Source organism: Sitophilus oryzae, unplaced genomic scaffold, assembly GCF_002938485.1.
Source record: "Sitophilus oryzae breed Bouriz unplaced genomic scaffold, Soryzae_2.0 scaffold_907_pilon_pilon, whole genome shotgun sequence".
NCBI lineage: Eukaryota > Metazoa > Arthropoda > Insecta > Coleoptera > Curculionidae > Sitophilus > Sitophilus oryzae.
The window spans coordinates 2,145,335-2,168,501 of record NW_022147536.1 but is presented as its reverse complement, the minus strand read 5'-3'; the positions used below and the strand labels follow the sequence as shown (position 1 = coordinate 2,168,501).

Below are 23,167 nucleotides of genomic sequence, written 5' to 3'. Positions count from 1 at the left end.
GTTCCCGTTTGGAAAACAGAACGGTTCTGGTCCAGTTAGTCGAGTGTTCGCTCCTTTTCTAGCTAGATTATTTGCTTTTTCATTGCCTTCTTTCCCTTGGTGAGCAGGCACCCAGAGTAGGAGGACTTTATTTTCTTTGCCTAATTTGTTGAGCTTCTCTAGGCATTCTTTGACCAACTTCGAATTGATGGTTACTGAGTTGATCGCCTTAAGTGCTGCTTGACTATCGGATAGGATGGCAATTTCCTGTTTTCGATAGTTCCTATCTAAGATAAATTATACGCATAGCGCAAATTTCTGCCTGAAGGATACTGGGGTAGGTGCCAGTTGGTTCGGAGTATTTAGTTTTCGGCCCAAATACTCCTATCCCTGTCCCTGCTTTGGTTTTGGAAGCATCAGTATACCACGTTATGGTATGGTCTTTTATATACTGAGTAAGCGTTTCTTTCTTCCAATCCTTTTTATTATTCAATACTACAGTGAGGTGTTTCTCAAAGTTGTAAATTCTTGGTATGTCATCCACTGGGAGTTGGAGAAGTGGAATTTTCTTTTTGAGGGTGTTCCAAGCCCCTGACCTGAAAATTCTCCCAGTACTGTTTCCATCAATGACCATTCTAATCATTGTCGCATTGGCATAACTACCGACGACAATATGCAGTGATGTTAGGTCTAGAATGACCTCCATTGCTGCTGTTGGACATGTTCTCATGGCACCTGTGATGCAGATACATGCCAGTCTCTACGTTGCTCTAGTTTTGTATACCAAGCAACTGCTCCATAAGTAATCATGGGTCTTACTATCATGGTATACATCCAGCGCAAAATGTTAGGGGCGTAGCTCCACCTATTTCCCGCCAGTCTTCTGCATATCATGAGAGCCTTTGCTAGTAATGTTCTTAATATGCCTGTTCCAGAGAAGTTTACTATCCAGGGTTATTCCCAGATATTTCACTTCCTGTGATGGCAGTATTTCCTTTCCATGTAGATGGATTCTTTTCAAGTTTTTCAAACTTCGCTTTCTGGTGAATGGCACTACTGCGGTTTTATCTGAGTTAATACTCAGCCCGACAGTCCTGCACCATCTCTCAGCGATGCGGAGTCCTCTTTGGATAATATCACACAGGGTGCCTTCATGTTTGCCCCGTGCAATGATGACTATGTCATCTGCATACCCTATGCAGTGTATTCCCGCTAGAGTTAATTCTTCCAGTAGTTCATCCACTACCAAGCTCTACAGTAGGGGGGGAGGTCACTCCACCTTGTGGAGTTCCTTGCGTTGTTTTAACAACTACAGTTTTGGTACCTATCTCAGCCTCTGCTGTTCGTGTTGAGAGCATTTCCCAAAACCAGCGAATTATCGTACTGTTCACCCCTTGTTTCAAGAGATCGCTTGACCATCTTGTGAGGTATATTGTCAAACGCCCCTGCAATGTCCAAGAAGGCACAAAGTGCTGTTTCTTTGCTATCCAGGCTTGCCTGTATTAGCTCAGTTAACTGGTACAGAGCAGTTTCAGTGGATCTGCCAGCTCTATATGCATGCTGACTATCGTGCAGTGGTTTAACCTGTAGATCATTTACTCTAATATGGTTGTCCACTATTTTTTCCATCGTTTTTAATATGAACGATGTGAGACTAATAGGCCTAAATGATTTCGGGTTAGCCCAGTCAGTTTTGCCTATTTTGGGTATGAAGATGACTTTCGCTCTTCTCCAGATGGTTGGTATATATCCCATCGCTAAGCTGCCTCTTGTAATGTTTAATAGATGGAGCGTAGCTATGTAGCACAAACGTGGGGGTGTGAGAATTCAACGTGGGAGTATGAGAACTTCAAGATTGTATGCTAAGAGGAATTCTAGTAAACACTCACCTCTAGTGTTAGTATTAGTGCTTCCCCATACCTCATTGTGCGTATTGGAGTCACATCCCAATAGCAGAGGTAGTCGCTGTTGGCTTCGGAATCGCGCGAGCTCCTCCACTTCCGGAGGCGGTGTCTGCCCATCACCCGGAAAGTATGCAGAGGCAATCACGATATTTTTGCTACAATCCTCGATATTAAGTTGAACCTGAAACACATGTGTAGTTAATGTTGTTTCTTATAAGAATACAGGCTCGGTGAAATTCCTGCCTGTTATCATATATTACACTGGAATTTTTTCCAGACAACCCTTTAATTTGTCCCTGATACACCCAGGGTTCCTGGGCTAGTACCATTACATGTTGGTTTTTCTCAAAGAGTCTTATGATTGTGGCGGAAGACCCTTTTGCATGGTGCAGATTTATTTGGGATATCCCATGCATCAGGTTTCTGGGGTATGTAAGGATCCCCCTGTTGTAGGGAGGACAGGGTATTTCCCATCCCCCCCTGACAACAGATGTTCCTCCTCCAAGGAGTGGTCATCAACCTCCTCCGAGGATATACACCCTTTCACGATTGGAGTTTCGCCATCCTTGTCCTTCACAGTCGAGGAGCTTGTCTCCGGCTGAGGTACCTGTGAGATGGAGGCTGGAGTATTTGTCCCCATTTTCTCCCCCTCTTTCGTTTATTCTTTTCTTGGACCTGATACCGGTACCGTCCCGAATCTATAATAGAGGTTATATCCCCCTTTCTCTATTGCCTCCCTGGATTTGAGGTCAATTCCTATTGTGAGGACCTGACCATGACCCTCCTCCTTCGAGTTGAGGACTCGCCAGCTCGATGTACTCACATTCTCGTTCTGAGCCTGGATAAGGTCTAGCAGGTAGGTGGTGTCTTTTCCCTTGCTTCTTGGCAGAAATACCGTGATGGTTGTCCCTTTAGGGATGTTTTCTCCCCTCATTGCAACCAGTCCCGGCCCCTGCCAATTTTTAAGCTTAGGTGCGTTTCCACCAACCAATCCGCCGATTTTTCAGCACAATCTATGAGGATCATGCCCACCCTAAAGTGTATCCCCGCAAAGCGCAGCTGGCCCACACTTTGTGGATCGTTGCCTCGCAATCCGCTCGCTACTACTTCGTCCAGTATCGCCTCTTCTAGAGCCGTTTGCTGGTCGGTAGTCAGTACAACCTCCAGATATTCCTTTGGCAGCACCGCAATTTTCACTTGTCCAGCAATAGCGGCATAGCTAGTGATACGTCCCTGCTTGCCTCTCGGTGTGGGACGGCTTTCCATCCTGGCTTTTTTCTCTCCCTATCGGAGCAAAGGGGAGAGGTTTTCGCTCCCTCTCTTGCCCTTTGGTGGAGATACGCCAGGTTGTTTCTTGGTTCCTTTTTCAAGGGGAGTTTTGGCTTTTGCTTCCTCCGGAGCAAGTTCTTCGTAGAGCAGTCGGAGGTATCTCCGTGTTTGTGCTCCGCTAAGACCTACTCTCAGCGGGTCGTCTAACCCGTCTGGTTGACCCAAGCCGGGTAGACGTAACGGTAGCTGGTGCCGCTTGTTGGGTCTAGAGGTGGACTCCCGATCCTTACTATAAGAGGTGGTAGCTTGTGAAACACTTGTGGAGGCTGGCCTCGCGCAAGTGTCAGCCGCCTCTCCTGTAGTTCCCTTTGGGAATGGTCCACACATTGGAACTTTCGTTCATAATGTTCCCAGTCTTACTAGGGGGTTTCCCCACAGCTTCACCGGTGGTGTTTTTTATGATTGTTTGATCTCATAGTGTTCCCACGAATAGCTAAGGTTAGTCAGTCCACTTCTACAGAGCCCCGCATGTAGAAGTAGGAGGTAAATACAATGGGGTGCTCCCTGGTGCCCCAAAGGTTGAGACCAGTAGTGGCTAGTCTCTATCTAGCCACGCATCCCTTTGACCTGGTCCCACCATCGTAGGATTTGGGTTTTTTGGTGAGGTTGTCTCCTCTTGGTCCGGGCGGTTAAGCCAAGACCCTCCCACACCCTCTACCCGCGAGACTTGACCACAGACAGTAGAAGGTGCCTGGTTATATATCTTGGTGCAATTCCCTGGCCACGACACTACAGCCAGAGACAAGACAATGAGTGAGATGCTTCTTAGACCAAGCCAAAGTGCTAGAGGTGATTCCCCTCAGCACCTGACCAGGAGCTTCCCCACCAACGACAAGGTCTTGCATCTCCTAGGTGAAGAAATTTAATATAAAAAGTATTGAATCTAGAAGAAAAAAATAATAATTTTTTATCATAAAGTTTTTTTTATTTAATTATCAGCTGAAATATAATTGGATTGGAATTGTTCGAAATATTAATCAAAAACTGTTAAAATTATTGTGCATTGAAGGTTGAAGATGAATATCTTTTAAACGGTTAATTTAATCGACTAATCATAAGAAACCATTTTTGTAGAGCAGTGAATTTCCTACAAACAAATGAGTTGCTCGTATCATAATCATTTTTTGTTAACGAGTTATAAAATTCATAAGAAAAAAGAAAACTGCCTTAAAATAATCAAATTTCAACCTTTAATAACTTTCGAACGGTGAGGTTTACAAAAGTATTGTAAGAGGCCTTTTTTGTAGAGGAATCAATTTCCTATAAATTTGTAAAACGAGATATTTTTTCCAAATAGTAGATATCGAGATATGAATTTTTATTTGGGATTTATTCTTGGTTTTAGGCCAGTAATTTAAAACATAATAATTAAAAGTTGTTTTTATTTTTTACGTACGTTTCGACCATTCTTAGGTCTTCTTCAGAAAATTATAATTATTATCTAGAAACACAATTCAATTTTAAAAATGCAATTAAATAACATTTTAAAGAAAAAAAAACCTTCCCAAATACATGTACACATAACAATATAAAATCATTATAAAATTTAATTAAGTATTACACATAACATATTAAAAAACAAACAACCACATTACTAGTACATGTCAGACTCTAAAATAAATATTATAATATTGAAATATACAGCTTGTTTAGATATTGAACGTCTTTTTTGTCATTAATAGAATGTGAGTTTTTCTGTATTTCGATCATTTCACGGAATTCCCTTTTCTTTTGGCTTACTTCTGTTAATAATATTTTGGTCTCGTTAAAATTAAAAGAGTGCTTTTCCTTCAGTTCATGGTTTGTTAGGGCGGTTTGATTTTTTTTGTCATATTTGTGCCCTTTTATCCTGTTTTCTAGGTATTGGCTAGTTTGTCCAATATATACAGAATCGCAATCATTACAGGGAATCTGATAAACGATGTTACTTTTTTTGTTTTTAGGTGTTATTGTTTTTAATTTGCTAAAGATTTGTCCTATTACATTGTTACCTCGATGACATAGAGTTATGTTATGTTGTTTGAATACATTACTTAGTTGGTGTGACAATCCACTGATGTATGGCAAAGATATGAATTTATTTTTTTTGGCTTTATTTTTGTTTATAATATTCCCGGAGTTGTAAAATTTATTAATTCTATTTTTAAAAATGTTTTCTATAAGTTTATATGGGTAATTGTTTTTCTCCAAAGCTGTTTTCGCTTTGTTTATAGCATTTTTTCTATACTCGGGATCGGATAAACTTATTGCTCGGTCTGCTAAGCCTATTACAACAAATTTTTTCTGTGACATAGGATGGTTTGAATTGAAATTTAGATATCTTGAAGACCATGTCCCTTTGGTGAACCATTCTGTCCTTAGTATTCCATTTTTATGGTGAATTGTCACGTCTAAAAAGTTGATCTTTGATTCGACCTCTACGTCCATTGTAAATTTGATGTTGCTGTTGTATTCCTTAAATTTATCTAGAATTCTGTCCATATAATCTGTTGGTATGGCCGTTAAGCAATCATCAACATATCTGAAAAAGAACGGAATACGAATGTCTAGTTTTTCCAGTACACTTTCTTCTAAATCCTCCATTACTATCTGAGCCACAACGCTGGAAATTGAAGCACCCATAGCGCAGCCATCTATTTGTTGGTATATTTTATTATCGTAAGTAAAATACGTAGATTTCAATGTTGTTTCGACCCCTGTAATGAACTCATCCTGTGGGATGTCCGTATATTTTTTATTTGATCCCATTTTTTTCTTATTATTTGTGAAGCCAAATCGCTAGGAATGCTAGTGTACAGTGAAGCAACATCCCGGGATATTAGCTTGTAACCGTTTGGTATTTTGAGATTTTTAAGTTTTTGTTTGAAATGTTGCGAGTCCTTTAAATAATATTCGTTTTTATATGCAATGTTACTTAATATATCCTTCAGGTACTTTGATAATTTCTCAAACGGAGATTGCACGCATGACACAATAGGACGTAGAGGAACATTTTCTTTATGCAATTTAGGCAACCCGTACATTTTTGGAGGTATTGCATTTCTAATCATTAATCGTTTTGCTGTTTCTGTAGGTATATATTGATCATTTTCCCATTTTCCGACAATATCGTTATTGTTTTTTTGGTAAATATTTGTTTGGTCTCTGTTGATTTGTTTGTAAATTTTTTTGTCGTTCAGTAAATCTTCCATTTTTCTGTTATATTCATCGGCGTACATAACTACTGTTTTGTTTGTTTTGTCTGCCTTCAAGATTTTTAAATTTTCGTTTTGTTTTAGATATGTTTTTGTTTTTGACAAAAATTTGTTTGCTTTACTCGGTTGGTTGTTTTTGTTCTTCATTCTATTTTTAAAGTTAGTTAAAATGTTACAAGTCTTTGCCCTAACTTGTTCTTTTTCATTATTTGTCAGGTGCCATATCCCAGTTTCAACATTTGACAATATTTCAGCTGTTGGTATTGCCTTCTCATTTTTAATTTCAACTGCGAAATTAGGTCCCAGTGACAAGGTTTCTATCGCGTAATCTGGAATAACTTCGTTTGTCAGATTTTCCACCCACTCGGGCTGAACAACGCCATGGTATCGTTCTTGTTTTGATTCCAATTGATTTATTTTAGAAATATTTTTATTTTTAAGTTTAGTAAAAGTTTTTTCAGTTTTTTCCGTGACTTGTCGTTTGAACTGATCGAAAACATCTTTGGGTATGATTTGAGCTATGTGATTTTCTAATTGTATGTTGTTTCTCTCCATTTTCTTTAGAATCAATGTTGTTTCGGTTATTAGTAAACTTATAATTTGTACAGTGAATTTTGGGACTATATATGTAGAATATTTTCGTTCCAAAGTATTAGAAAATTGTATATGTGTCAACCCTAATTTCAAAAACGAAGGAGTTAAGTTTTTTGATTTGCATTGTAACAGAAATATCCGTCTATTTTTCTGGTTGGCTATTCTCATTAAAGTATTTTCGTAGGACTTCAACGTTCTAACAGTATTCTCTCCATATGTGTTCCTCAACTCGTTGTAAGTAAGCATATTTTTCACCAATGCTGTATATAAATTTATAAATCTAATTTTTTCTTTGACCTTTTGTATATTTATTTGGGATTTATTCTTGGTTTTAGGCCAGTAATTTAATAATATGAATTTTTCTTTCTAATAATAAGGAAAAAATAGAAAACTATGTTTTTTTTTATTATAAAATGAATAATAATTTATGCACAATTATACTTTAAACATACGAAACATTTTTACAAACACACCCACACATACACATTAATAGCACAAGTCCACTTAAACTAGCTACAAAGCCTTTCCATATTATCGCATATGTACTACTTGAACGTAGAAAGCCTTCCGTTTACGCTGATAGATTATTTTCCTATTCCATTATACGCGAGAAAAAGCTAACCACGCCCCATTTATATAGGCCCGCAGACGCTCCATCCGCTGATGGCCGAGGACCCGCCCTCCAGGCGTGGCAGCCTGATCCGGCGCAAGCGCGTCGGGTCGGTCAAGGCGCGTCCCACGTCGGTGACGTCAGTGACGGGCTGCCATCGCTCTCAATCGGAGAAGTGCACGCACAGCGCCGATGTCAGCATTCTGGTGACGGAGGCTTCGCCCGAGGGATCTAGTATAAGGCCTGCCCCCCTCCACAGACAGGCTAGCGAGTCGACGGTGGTACAGGTGTTGGTGCATCGGGAAAGTGAGGAGTACAATCAGGACGACGAGCCGCCGGAGAAGGTGAAGTTATTGGAGGAAAGATGCGAGGAACGCAGTGAGGTGGATAGGAGAGGGAGTAGTACTGCGGGGGACGTTACAGTGGAAATAAGTAATGAGAACGAACTTAGCTGATCTTAACTGGATCGGGTAGATTAGTTCAGGAATTGGTGAGGAGAGAGAGTCCTCCACGAAAGAGGACAATTTCTTATAATTTTACTTCATATACCGTGCTGGCAACTGTTACTTTTGGGTCGGTATGTGGTATGTGTGGAAGTAAATCATATAGGGATCTTATAAGTCGGAGTGAGAGAAATGCGACGGCGTTGCCACATTTCTCCGGTAAGCCTTTCCCTATCAAGTAAAGTAAAATCGCAATCACAAACCGCTTATTTTTAAAATATTTTTTTTGAGAAAATAGCTACACAAAAAAACGCAACGGAGAAATTTTTGGTCATTTTAAAATGTTATATTTCTGTTATTTTTGGCCCTATTTTCATGAATTTTTTAGCAAGCTGTACATAATTATATCAACTTTAATTCGTAAACTAAGTTTTTTTACAAACTTTAGTATTTAGCTTATTATACAGGGTTAATCGAGGGGTTGTTTTTTTACCCCAACTTTAAAACACCCTGTGCAATAATTTTGTATGTGAAAATTTTCCTAAAATATAATTTTACAGTCAGAACCATGACTCCTGAGCATTTTGTTTTTTGATTCATGTCAATACATGCTTTGGTTAATTTTTAAGAGCGAAATGAACTGATTACGATCATATTGCAATTTTTTCAATTATTATTACTTTTTGATGTAATTTTTTAATATGGTTTTGGTGACTCATGTCATATTAATAAACATTAATAACGATAACAGAACTAACGATATTAAAGAAAACATCTGTAATAATCAAGTATACAAACAGAAAAAAAAATTGTAAAAAGCCTCCCTTGGCTGTTATAACTGCCTGTTCATACTGTCCGTTCATACTGTCATTGAAGCTGCATCTATGATATTGCGATATGTTTTCTCATTCTTGTTTAAGGACAAAGCGAAGTTCATTTAATGAAGATGGTAGCGCTTCGCGACCTCTAACTATCCTGACAAGCATTTCCCAAATGTCCAACATGATGAACAGTTCACAGTAGTTCACAATAATCTCCAAAGCCGCCTTGCCATATTGAAAAACAACTTCAAAAAGAAATTAAAATTGAAAAAATTGCGAATTGTTGATGGCCAGTTCATTTCGCCCTTAAAAATTAACCAAGGCATGTACTGACATGATCCAAAAAACAAAATGCTTAGGAGACATGGTTCTAACCGTAAAATTATATTTTAGGAAAAATTACACACGAAATTATTGCACAGGGTGTTTTAAAGTTAGGGTAACCCTGTATAATATGCCAAATACCTCGATTAACCCTGTATAATATGCCAAATACTAAAGTTTATAAAACACCGAGTTTAAGAATTCAATTAATAATTAATTAATAATTCAATCAATCAAGTCAATTTACTTTTAGTGCATAGCAATTTTCAACAATCGTGTAACTTTTTTATTTGTAAAGATTTTCGCATACTGTATGCGAAAAAAATGTAACAGAAATATTAAGAAAGTTTTAGAAAAAAAACTACAATCAATTATTTCTAATGGATTTCGAGATATCGATTTTTGAATCGAACGCCAACTCAGTTCCACTTACTTTTACCAAAAATGCAAGTGTTTCTAACTTGCACTAAAAAATTTACATGCCATAGGGAAAATTACAACGACTCGTTAATAAATAAAGTATCATGAGATGTAATAAAATTGTAAAGCTCAAAGCATGATATACCCGCTGCTCTAGAACTTGATTGGGTCGACCCCGACAAATCTGCTGTATCCTCTTCCTTAGCAATGTGCACATATTCTCGGTTTATTTCATACGTTTGGCAACGTTTTTGCTGTTCTCTCTTTGTTCAGTACATTATAAAGGCATTGTACTCTTCTTACATACGAAAATCTCGACCCAAAACTAACCTTTGCCAGCCCTTAGTATATCACGTAGAGTAACATAAACAAAATTAGGCAGTATTTTGGTAAATTTTGACACTAACCATATCATTTACAGTGATTTCTTGATTCAACTTTTTGTTTTTTGGAGATTTTTGGAACATTCTTCAAGTCTTATATGTAGTGATGGGAAAAACCGATTAATTTCAATAATTGAGTACTCGAGTTTCAAGCGATTGCAATAACCGAGTGATCGCTCGAGCGAAATATCACTCGTATTTAAAAATAGGGTTTTTCACCCGTCGCGTCGTTTGTTGTAAGTACTCGTAAAGGCCAAGCGCCAAGCAGTAAGTTGCGTGCGCAGGGCACATATTCTTTCGATGATGAATGGCAAGTAGCAAGCGGCGAGCGATTCGCTTGATCGCTTGATTTAGTTTATTTCAAAGCGGCGATGTAGGTCGTAAAATTTTGTCTCTCAGATACGCAACGGATAAATATATATACGGCGACGTATAAATTTGCTACTTGCAGTATATGTATATAGAAAATTCGCTCGGCTTTTTATCGAGTATGTCACATTAAAATCGGATTTCAATTTATTTCATTCTAGGATCGCTTGCTTTCGTCGCTTGGTACTCGTCACTTGCATCGCTCGTTCATAATCGAGCGATATCGGTTATTTCAATAATCGAGTACGCAAGCGAATAATTTCGGTCCAGTGATCCCATCACTACTTATATGTGAGTTTCAAATTTACTGGAGACTGCATAGTCTGTCCAACGAGCCGGGGAAGATTTCGACATAACTGTCACTATCAGGAATCCTTCCGTTGGAGACTATACTTCGTTTATGCGTACTTAACATGCGTGATTTAGATCTTAAGACAGCTAAATATCTTATTCACTTTATTCGATGCAAAACCTGCACAGATTAACTTTGTGATATGCATTCTATTGTAGACTAGATACATACATGGTAAATAGAACATGTGACAGTAGAGGAACGCTCAAAGGTATAGAAAAAATGGGCAATAATTACAATTTTAGTGTTCTATTTTCTATGTCAGCAAAATTTGACACTGATGTAAACAAGTCTTAAAAAAAGAGCGAAAAAAACAGCAACCGGAAAGTACAAAAACCATTTACACGTTGCATATTTTCTAGTTTTCGAAAATATAAAGAAATTCAGCATACCTATAATAAAGTTTTACTCAATATTCCTCATGCTAATTCTCGTCATTGCTATCCTTAGATTATATTATAACTAATAACTAGTTAATTTGTGAAATAATAACGTATAGTAAACGCCACGAATGTTTGGGAGTGATTCATCGGTCGCTACCATGTGAACTAATCTGTTCAAGGTCACATAAAACTTAATTCCCGTGCCGTGGTCTTTCAAGTCATATAATAATCAATATATAATCTGTTGTAATTTGTTGTTTTAACTGTCGAAGTCTTGTCAAAACATATATTTGGTTATAAATATAAAATGGAATGCCCCATTGGTCGCACTGCAAGCACACCAATGGACTGACGCTCAAAAACGAATCAATCAAAGAAACGCGATATAGTCTTTGTCAATCACGCTAACATTTTAGAATAAGTAGCAGGAGCGCAGGCAGATGATTAGACCGGGCGTTTAAAAACCTACGTCTGCGGTAAAAATTTACGTTTTTAATGTAAAAATGATAGCGCACGTGTCGATTCTAACTTCATCAAGCGATGAATCACTCCCAAACATTGGTGACGTTTACTTTATGTATTTTTTCCATAGCAACTGTTAAAATTGCCTTAAATCTATCAAAAATAGTAGATAAACTAGTACTTTAACCGCAAGGGTAGATTAAATGATACTTTAACAGCGAGGATAGGTTAAAAACTTTATTTCTTTTCGCACGTTTTTTAATTGCTTCCATTTTTGAAAATTTTTGTATTCCTTTTCATAAGTTATTCGGGATTTAAATGGAAGTCGTTTGGATATGGCGTTTGTCGCCTCAGCCTGAATATCTGTTGGTAATTTACTTATTTCGTTTTGAGCCATTTCTGGCTCCAATTCAATCAGCAATCGACACGAAAGATAATTAAAAAATATGACTCAAAACTGACAACTAAAGAGACAGCTTTATTTATTTGTCAAATTACATAGAAACCAACGCCAACCCAGCACAATATTTTTTCTACTCGTAATAAATTCCTTGAAATAATAATTTCTGAATATTTTTTAAAATGTAACTCGCTACGGAAAAAAATATTGTTTTATACACGACGATAAAATTGCATTATCGTCTCCAGAAATTAATTCACTCGCGATTTCATCGCTCGTGAATTAATCTTTTCGGTCGACGATAAAATACCATTTTATCGTCTTGTATAAAAAATAACTATAATTATTTGTTAATAACAAAATGTAAACTCAGGCAAATTGTGCCTAAAATTTACCATTTTATAATATTTATATCATCATTTAACCACAAGAACAAGAAAGGGTGTCGCCAAGCGAGGGCACGGAGGAGCAGCTGTCCTCTCTAGAGTGTTGGAGTGCAGAGGTAAGGAGCAATATCTTCATGCATTAAAAAATGGCCATAAAAAGGGGAGACTTAAGATGGCGCTGCTGTAGCAAAAACCTAAAATTTAAAATAAGCGCCGAAAATTTTTAGAACGGGAAATGATTCAAGAGATAAATATTTGACGTGAAGCGCGGGTTTAAAAAAAATACAAATTTTATTTTCATGTCACATGATATAAATTATCTATTTCTATTTAGCAGCAATAGACTGGGCCTCTAATATATAAAAATAATTGTTTTATATTCTAAAAAATACAAACAAATCTTTTTTGGGTAAAGTTTGGTTATGTTACTTTTATGCTCTTATCTATGGTTACTTTTCATTTTTTAAATTTACCGACATTAGCGCTACTGTGGTTATTTGGTGAACCCTTATTCTTCCCATTTTTGTGACCACTTTTCAAATAAAGTCCCATAAGAGACATTTCTCCTCGTCTCTACACTCCATACTAGAGTGGTATCATAACCCAAACTTAGCAAATCGAACCGTTGAAAACATTAATGAAAATACACACCAACTGTTACATATCTTTAAAAATCTACAGTAAAGATACATTAATTTCCTGACAAATATACAGGAGGTCCTATTTAAAAGGCCCAAAAATATTAATTAAGAAAAATTAGCTATTAAAAAAGACTTACTACGCCACTGGATGTCGTTTAATTTTGATAAGTTATCAAACAACTGAGATACGAGGAGTGTCAGAAGTTGCACCATTTTGGAAATTTCCCTGTATCATAGAAATTTGAGACCAAGGAGACCGTGAAAATTTTGTTGAAAAAATGAGAGTAGGTATGTCCGAATTCTGAGTAAGTCAATTAATCTGTATGCGACTCAATAATAATGAATGATTACTATTTGAGAAAAATATAAAAAATAACTCGTATTTGTGATTAAACAAAGCCCACTATTGTAAAGGAATAACTACTAACTCAACTGATAAAAATGGGGAACATCAGAGATAAATAAAATATATAAAAACTATATCTTTAGATTTGTTACAATACTCAAACAAACGCTTTTTTTATAAATTTGGAATTTTCTTAATACGCTACACTGACTTCTGCTAGAAAAATACAGGGTGTCTCAGGAATAAGTGCAGATATTTTAACTGGTAGTATATCTCGACCACAGAAACACGCCTATGAGTTTTTTTTGCAAAAAAAAATTGTTGAAAATTTAAATTTTTTCTTGACATTTTCCGGAAAATTAAAAAAAGAAATAGTGCCACTTGTTTATTCACCTGAGACTTCTCTACGATAATATCTAAACCTTGCAGTGTTGCCACATTCTACATATTTCTATATTTATAAATTCACAGCATTTTTTAATTTCTTCACAGTCTTAAAAATGTAATGCATCTCTGCCAAACTCCTCAGGTGGTGTGATTTTCTGAATTATTTTTAAGCATATACTTTCTTGACCATGTGGCAACACAGGGCGTCGATTTACCTAAAATTCGGGTAATTGAAGGTAGTTGGTGATAATAGCTTTTTTCGTTTTCCTGTTATTACCGATTCTGAACCGTCCTAGAACTCTGCAGCGCATGCGCAAATGAAATAATGACTTCATATTTCCTTCTGCGCATACGCATCACAGTTCTAGGACGGTTCAGAATCGGTAATAACAGGAAAACGAAAAAAGCTAATAACTTGGCTATTTTCAATTTATTTTAAAAATAGTAAAGAGAAGATATTTTTAGCTTTTTTTGACCAGATCTACCATCCCTTAAAATATCTGCACTTATTTCTGGTACACACTCTATAATTAATGCTGCTGCTGTTCAGATTTGTTTACATTTAATGTCAATTCGTTTGCATGCGTGGTGAGCTCCATTCCAAAAATTGTTTGTTAATTATGACGTCTAGAGATTGACCTCGCCAAAATTATCGTCGAATGCCATTCCCTAGCCGTCTTTGACGCCAGTTTTTTTTTTGTCATATTTATAAAGTACTCTTATAAAGTTTGTCCAATGAGACAAGAGATGATTTCGATCCAATTTACCTGTCAATTAAAATGACAGGCAAGTGTCACTGTAAAACTTTGGTCAAAATATGTAAAAATTATGGCTAAAGTTAATCCAATACCTTGAGTAAAAAGATTAAGTATAAGGAGTCTAATTTTATTTATACAGAGTGGTCCGAATTCGGGAAACTTCGGCAGCATATTCTGCAAATAAAAAGTTCGTATAAATGTATTTCCTAAAATGCTTCGTTTCGGAGACACAGCTTGTAGAAATTTCATTTTTATTTCGGGTTTTTTCATAGAATTTCCCAACTACCGATTGATATTTAGATGAAAGTTGGTATCTGGGTGTTTTTTGGCAAGATAAATTTGGGGAGATTTCGATGTCAATATGACATAACGTTCTTTTTTATATGGTGTGGAAGCATGGAGACTAAAAGTAACAAGAATAAACAGAATTGAAGCCTTCGAAATGTGGAACCTACGACGAATGCTGAGAGTGTCCTGGGTCGACCGTGTGAGGAATGAAGACATTCTCTGAAGAGCTGGTCTAGAAGAACGTGAACTCTTGTAAATCATCAAGAAGGGGAAAATAGCATGTCTGGGACACATACTACGTAGAGAACGCTATCACTTTCAGCGTCTAATTCTCCAATGTACAGGGTGGGTCAAATTCGACGCTTTTAAATGGAAACACCCTTTTCTATAGGAGATACACGAAAACTAATATCGGTGTCTGGAGCTCAATTTTTATCAAAAACATGATGGTGAAAACCGCACATCAATATCTGTTACCGTTTCGGAGTTACGGGGTGTTTTTCAAAAATGTGCATTTTGAACAAATCGCTGTAACTTTTTTGCTATGGAAAATTTTGTATTTCTATGAAAACATTTCCAAAGCACCTTTTTACGTAGAATTTAATCGTTTAAGTATATTTTTTTTTTAATTAATAATTTAAGAGTTATCAACAGAAAAATTGATTTTTTATTTGGGACACCCTCTATATTTTTAATTAACTGAAAAGAATTTAAAATTACCTTTCCAAAAATATAGCACACTTGATATTTTGTTATAATCCCCTTCGAAATATAAAATTTTTAATAGTTCGCCACTTTTAACTAGTAGGCTTTGGACCCCTTATTGATGATATGCCCTTAATGCAACACGAAAACATATTTTTCCAGCAAGACGACGCACCGCCTTTGAACGCTGAAGTTATCAGCAAATTTCTGCAGCCAATTTCAAGAATAATCGAATAGCTAACCAAGATCCCAGCCGTTGGCCGTCGAGGCCGCCTGACTTAATGCCCATGGATCTAATCCTATGAATATATTTGCGGAAGAATAAAGGTTCCTTATTCTTCCGTATAATCCAGACAAGAATTAGAAATACTTAGCAGTTATGAGAAGGTATCTTTCACCCCCACTGAGTAATGAATTCCGCGAGAAATGTTCAAAAACTGCCCCACTGTCCATTACAGAAGACGGTCGATATGTCGAACACCTGTAGCAAAATGTCATGTCTTAGTTTGCTGTTTATTTTTATTGTTATTAGATATAGTTTAAATGTGTTGTGATGTTGGTTTAATATATGTTAAATTGTTATAAAACTCTGCATCTCTCATAGCAAATATTATTTTCGTTTTAATTGATGCTCACAACTAGATTTTTTTTGCATTACAGCCGGTGCCGTTCAAAGCCTACTTAATCCAAGCGGGCGAATTTTTAAAAACTCTATATATCGAAGAGCAATCGAGCAAAATATCAAGTATGCTATTTTTTTGGAAAAGTAATTTTAAATTATTTTCAAAGAATTAAAAATATACAGGGTGTTCCATATAAAAAATCAAATTTTCTGTTGATAATTCTTAAATTATTAATTTTAAAAAAAATACACTTAAACCATTAAATTCTACGTAAAAAGGTGCTTTGAAAATGTTTTCATAAAAATACAAAATTTTCCATAGCAAAAAAGTTACAGCGATTTGTTAAAAATGCATATTTTTGAAAAACACCCCGTAACTCCGAAACGGTATCAGATATCGATATGCGGTTTTCACCATCATATTTTTGACAAAAATTGAGCTCCAGACACCGATATTAGTTTTATCTATCTCCTATAGAAAAGGGTGTTTCCATTTAAAAGCGTCGAATTTGACCCACCCTGTACAATCGAAGCAGGTAAAAGGGGAATAGGCCGAAGGAAGCTATCTTGGTTGAGAAATATTCGTCATTGGACATGCATACAGGACTTCCAAGCATTCCAAGTCGCTGAAATTAATAGAACCATCTGATGAGGAAGAAAAAGATGAACGCCTGCGCAGGAAACTACCTTAAAATTAGCTTTTCGTCCGTACCTGTATAAAACTAATGAATGGGAAAAAACATTTCCGTAATTTTTACGTAAAAAATGGCTCTTGGTAAAAATGGCCACATGTAATCGTTTATATACTACGAGTACGTATCGTATTTTTTTATAACTTTTTTATTTTTTGAGATCAAAAAACAAGACTTTTGAAACGCGCCTGGTATTTGGAATGGAAATAATAATACATGTCAATATTGACAAAAAATAAACTTGTTTGACTGAAATAATAAATCTGGTAACTTTTTATTTTTTTGCGCTAACCATGAATTTTTCTAGAAAAAAAATACGAGAAAACAGTTTCTGTTGAATCTTTGGCACAAGAACATTTCAAATGTATTATTTCAGACTAATAACTATCCAGTCAACATATACAGGGTGAGTTTCCTACGATGTTCTCTATGGGTATCTCGGAAACTACTGAAGATAGAGAGTCGGTTAAATGGGGAAAAAATTGCAGTTTTGTGGGGTCATAAATATGCACCTTTCAGATTTTTCAAAATAGTTCATGGCTTACTAGATTTTTCGAAAAAAACAAATTTTGACTATTTTAAAAGTTGTTCCTAATTTTATTATAATCTATTTTAGACAAAATGTTTTCAGATAAAAGTTGTAGATTATCACATCCGTAATGAGTTTGTGTTCTCCAATTTTTTCTAAAGCCTGTCAATTTTGACATATGACACAAACATATGTTTTTTTAAATGAAAACCATAGTTGGCCATGGTCTCATAAAAAGCGCGATTTTTTAAGCTTTTCAGCGATATAAGCTATAATATGTTTTTTCACAAACTTACTGAGTTATAGCCAATTTTTATCTTTCTTGACTAATTTCACTTAGTTAGCCATGGAAACAAGTGCAATCGTCACATCCAAACTTTGTAAATTAAAATAAACAAAAATTGTAAATATGAATTTTTCAAATAAAGAAAAGCGTATAGGATTATTGGTTTAACTTTTCTTGTCCATACAGTGTGTGTCTGGTGGACGTTACTTACGTTCTTTTTAGAGAACGGTTTTCAAGACATGTTAGAAAAGTTAAATTTATATACTCGCGCATTAATAGAGTTGTTCCAACATGACTTTCATTAAGACACACCACAATGATAGAAATGTTATAAATTATTTATATCATAATTATGTAGACTCAGGGATAGAAAGAGGTGGACCAATTGCATGGGCCTCCTCGATCACCTGACCTATCCATTTTAAATTTTCTAATGCGGTATGATTAACAAGGTTTACAAAAGAACTTGAACTATGAATTAAGAGACGCACTCGAAGAGGCAGTACAGGAGAAGTTTAATTAAGTCGGCCGGTCGTTCTGTGATAATAGCTAGAAATTCAGTTTTAATATGATGCATTTATGTACTCAAAACAATGGCGGATTTTTTGAAAATTTTCTAAAACAACTGAAAGTGTATGTAGTGATACTATTTTTTTAAATTTTTATTTGTGTAATGTAAATTGTAAAGAGTCGTTTAATAATATATTTTGTCTTTTTATAAGTTATAAATCATAACAAAATAAGACCACCATGCCAACTAAGAGAAATTAGTCAAGAAAGATAAGAATTGGCTATAACTCAGTAACTTTTGAAAATAATTTTTTGTAATTTTTGTTTATTTGAATTTACAAAATTTGGATGTGACAGTTTCACATTTCTAAGAGCAACGACGATTGAACTTGTTACCATGGCTCACTAAGTGAAATTAGTCAAGAAAGATAAGAATTGGCTATAACTCAGTAATTTTGTGAAAAAAGCATATTATAGCTTAAATCGCTGAAAAGCTTTAAAAATGGCGCTTTTTATGAAGCCATGGCCAACTATCGTTTCCATTTAAAAAAAACATATGTGTGTCATATGTCAAAAATGACAGGCTTAAAAAAAATCGCAGAACACAAACTCATTAGAGACGTGATTGTCTACAATTTTTATCTGAAATTTTTTTGTCTAAAATAGATTATAATAAAATTAGGAACAATTTTTAAAATAGCCAAAATTTGTTTTTTTCGAAATATCTAGTAAGCCATGAACTACTTCAAAAATCTGAAAGGCGCATATTTATGACCCCACAAAACTGCAATTCTTTCCTCATTTAACCGACTCTCTATCTTCTATAGTTTCCGAGATACCCATAGAGAACATCGTAGGAAACTCACCCTGTATAATGTTTTGTTAATTGTCACATGTATTGACTATTTCGATTCCAAATATCTTGAGAACTATTACTCCTAGCGATTTTTACCAGGAGACATTTTTTACGTAAAAAATGACGGAAATGCATATTTCTTCACTCTGTAATGTAAGACAGGTACGGACGAAAGGTTATTACTCTTCAAAACAGCTAAAGAATGTGCAAGTGGCGCCCCCTACAAGTATGAGTCATACTGACACCGAAATCGAATTCCTCATATCAAAAAACACCCGGACATCAATTTTCATCCAAATATCGGCGTTAGTTCAGAAATTATTAGGAAGAAATCGAAATGAAAATGAAACTTCTACACCCTGTATCCACGAAACAAAGCATTATACAACATAAATTTATATGGTAATCGCAAAACAATTTCCGATGCACGTGATCAACTTTGAGTAACAATCGATGGCGACAGCGCTGCCAGATTGTGATGAATTTATGAGACGAATCTTAATTTAAAATTGACAAACAACATATTTCTTATATCATTTTTTAAAAAGTTTTACGTTTCAGTTTTAATTTAATAACTAATATTCTGGTGCTTAATTGATTTATTTGTTTTATAGCTTATTTTACTTATTACATATTGGCAAAAACTAGTCCATTATGAAGATTAGTATAAGCGTTATTATGGGTTATTTATTTATTGACGTACAGGGTGGGTCAAATTCGACGCTTTTAAATGTAAACACCCTTTTCTATAGGATATTGACGAAAACTAATATCGGTGTCTGGAGCTCAATTTTCATCAAAAACATGATGGTGAAAACCGCACATCAATATCTGTTACCGTTTCGGAGTTACGGGGTGTTTTTCAAAAATGTGCATTTTTAACAAATCGCTGTAACTTTTTTGCTAGGGAAAATTTTGTATTTCTATAAAAATATTTCCAAAGCACCTTTTTACGTAGAATTTAATGGTTTAAGTATATTTTTTTAAAATTAATAATGTTACGGATTCCGTGGGTCCACTAATTTAAACTCACGATAAAATACTTAACGAATTTATTTTCTCACTTTATACACAATTACTAACTTATAACACACAACAACTAACTATTTATAAGATTCCTTCACCAAATTGTCCGATTTTCAATTTCCACGCGGTATATTCAAATTGCAAAAACTGTCTTTTTAAAAAATTCGCCACTTTAACTAGTAGGCTTTGGACCCGTTATTGATGATATGCCCTTAATGGAACTCGAAAACATATTTTTCCAGCACGACGACGCACCGTCTCTGAACACTGAAGTTATCAGCAAATTTTGCAGCCAATTTAAAGAATAATTGAATAGCTAACTAAGATCCCAGCCGTTGGCCGTCGAGGCCGCCTGACTTAGTGCCCATGGATCTAATCCTATGGATATATTTGCCGAAGAATAAAGGTTCCTTATTCTTCCGTATAATCTAGACAAGAATTAAAAATACTTAGCAGTTATTAGAGGGTATCTTTCACCCTACTAAGTTAATGAATTCCGCGAGAAATGTTCAAAGACGGTCGATATGTCGAACACCTGTAGCAAACCAAACCAAAACCAAACAAAAAAAAACACCTGTAGCAAAATCTCATGTCTTGGTTTGCTATTTATTTTTATTGTTATTAGATATAGTTTAAATGTGTTGATGTTGGTTAAATATATTTTAAATTGTTATAAAATTCTGCATCTCTCATAGCAAATATTATTTTCGTTTTAATTGATGCTCACAGCTAGAATTTTTTTGCATTACAGCCGGTGCCGTTCAAAGCCTATACTTATTTAAAGCGGGCGAATTTTTATATACTCTATATCTCGAAGAGGAATCGAGCAAAATATCAAGTGTGTTATATTTTTGGAAAGGTAATTTTAAATTCTTTTCAATAAATTAAAAATATACAGGGTGTCGTCCCATATAAAAAGTCAAATTTTCTGTTGATAATTCTTAAATTATTAATTTTAAAAAAATTATACTCAAACCATTAAATTCTACGTAAAAAGGTGCTTTGGAAATGTTTCCATAAAAATACAAAATTTTCCATAGCAAAAAAGTTACAGCGATTAGTTAAAAATGCATATTTTTGAAAAACACCCCGTAACTCCGAAACGGTAACAGATATCGATATGCGGTTTTCACCATCATGTTTTTGACAAAAATTGAGCTCCAGACACCGATATTAGTTTTTGCCTATCTCCTATAGAAAAGGGTGTTTCCATTTAAAAACGTCGAATTTGACCCACCTTGTACATCTTACAAACGCCATAAGTGGTAATAACAAGTAAGAGGGAGCTATTAATGCACAACTAATAATCACAGAATTAACTTTTTAACTCAAAACTAACTTTGAAAGTGGTATAATGTGTTTATCAATCAAACTTACTTTTCTGACTGTAGTCAAGGGTAATAAAGGACCTTTGTCACGTTCTCGTTCAAAGTTTAAAAAAAAACAGGGAAGCTACAAGCTCTTTGCTTCGACTGTTTGAATGCTTCGGCATATTTTCAACACACAATTTCAATAAAAACCAATATAAAAACTGGAAAATTTAGTTCTTAAAAGAACTGTTTGTGCTTAAAAGTGCAATTTAAAAAAAACTATGAAAATAGGGGAAAAACGAGAATTACTCACAAAGGCTCAAAAACAACACGATATTATACAAAATAATGACTGACACTAGGATAATTGCCAAATAATAAAGGACAACATTGCTGAACACGGCGCAATGTGACCCACATAGCGATAATATTAATAATTCTTTTTAAACTAATTTTTGCAACAAAATAAAAACGCTAAATCACCACAATACACCAAAACACTTTTACACTGGACGTGCGTTTCGCTAACCATGTTAGCATCATCAGCAGATGATTATAAACTGAATATATATTACATTGTAAAAGTAAAAGTGTTTTGGTGTATTGTGGTGATTTAGTGTTTTTAATTTTGCTGTGTAACACCAAAGGTTCCAACCCTCAACTGTAATTTTTGCAACTTTAATCTAAATAAAATATATCTGTTACAATAATTTGCTCTATAAAGTAAAATGAAGAGCTGCTCGGAATCTTAAATTATACAACAAATTGAAACATTTTTGCAAAATTTCATTTAGTCAGGTTTATAGACTTTAGTCTCAATGTCGATATGATTGATGACGTGCATCGAAAAATGTTTTGCTATTACAATATGAGCTTTTTACAGAATTAGCTACAGAATATGCTGCGGAAGCTTCCTTGAATCCGAACCTTTCCACAAAGAAAATTACTTGACGTTGGAGTTCGCTATGCATCAGGATTTGTTTTAGGAAACAAAACCAAATTTTGAGACTTGTACGAAATCAGAACAATCATGGACATAGGTACTTAATTCCTAGACTCTATATTATTGTACATAAAAAATTTTAGAAGACTAAAAATATAGCTTTCCAATTTCATTTCTTGGATCATACATAAAGCTTTAGTAGCCTTATAATCTTGAATACATTTTTTCTATAGTAAACAATCAAATTTAATATTACAAAAAATATATAGGTATATAATAAAGAAAACAAAATAAAAAGTATTTTTCTTCAGCTCTTCTTCAAGCACATCGCATTTCAAAAAGAGTTCTAATTTTAGTTACTCAAAAAAATTAAATCCAATTTAGCATAAAATGAATCTCAAACTCTCAAAGGTGTTCTGCTTTTATGAACTAATATAGTCTTTACTTTCTTTGCATTTTAAAGAAATATTGTATATAATATATAAAAAACGACCAAAGGTTTCGTGTAGACTACTTTAATTTTGTGTATTACTTGATAAATATAATTTAGTGCCAATTGATTTTCACAAAATGTTGAAATTTGTTTGTTAAATTTATTTATAGGACAAATTCTGTGTTTATAAAAGAAAAAATAAAATACAATACTACCTATAATAATTATAAGTACCTAGATATCAAAATTAATTATTAATACACAGCAATAAAAAAAACTGATTCTTAAAGAAATGTATGTAAGTTCTTATTTGAGTGAAATTCTTAAACTAAAAATCTGATAGATATAATGGGATTCTTTTACTCAATATTACTATTTAATGTATAATTACCTGAAAAACATTTTTATTTTATCGTTTATAACAAGAATTTGTCCGCAACATTATGTAAAGTGTAGAATAATTCTAAAATAATCATAGAGAA

At 34.7% G+C, this 23,167-nt stretch overlaps 1 protein-coding gene across 1 annotated transcript in view; it reads left to right on the top strand.

The window, feature by feature from the left end:
• Positions 1-8,179, top strand: part of LOC115890705 (sodium channel protein 60E) — a 312,784-nt gene extending 304,605 nt beyond the window's left edge. Inside the window, exon 32 of the mRNA XM_030911008.1 lies at positions 7,641-8,179. Coding sequence (XP_030766868.1) covers positions 7,641-8,065 — 425 coding nt within the window. The 3' untranslated portion in view covers positions 8,066-8,179. The remainder of the gene's footprint in view (positions 1-7,640) is intronic.
• The last annotated feature ends 14,988 nt before the right edge of the window (positions 8,180-23,167 follow it).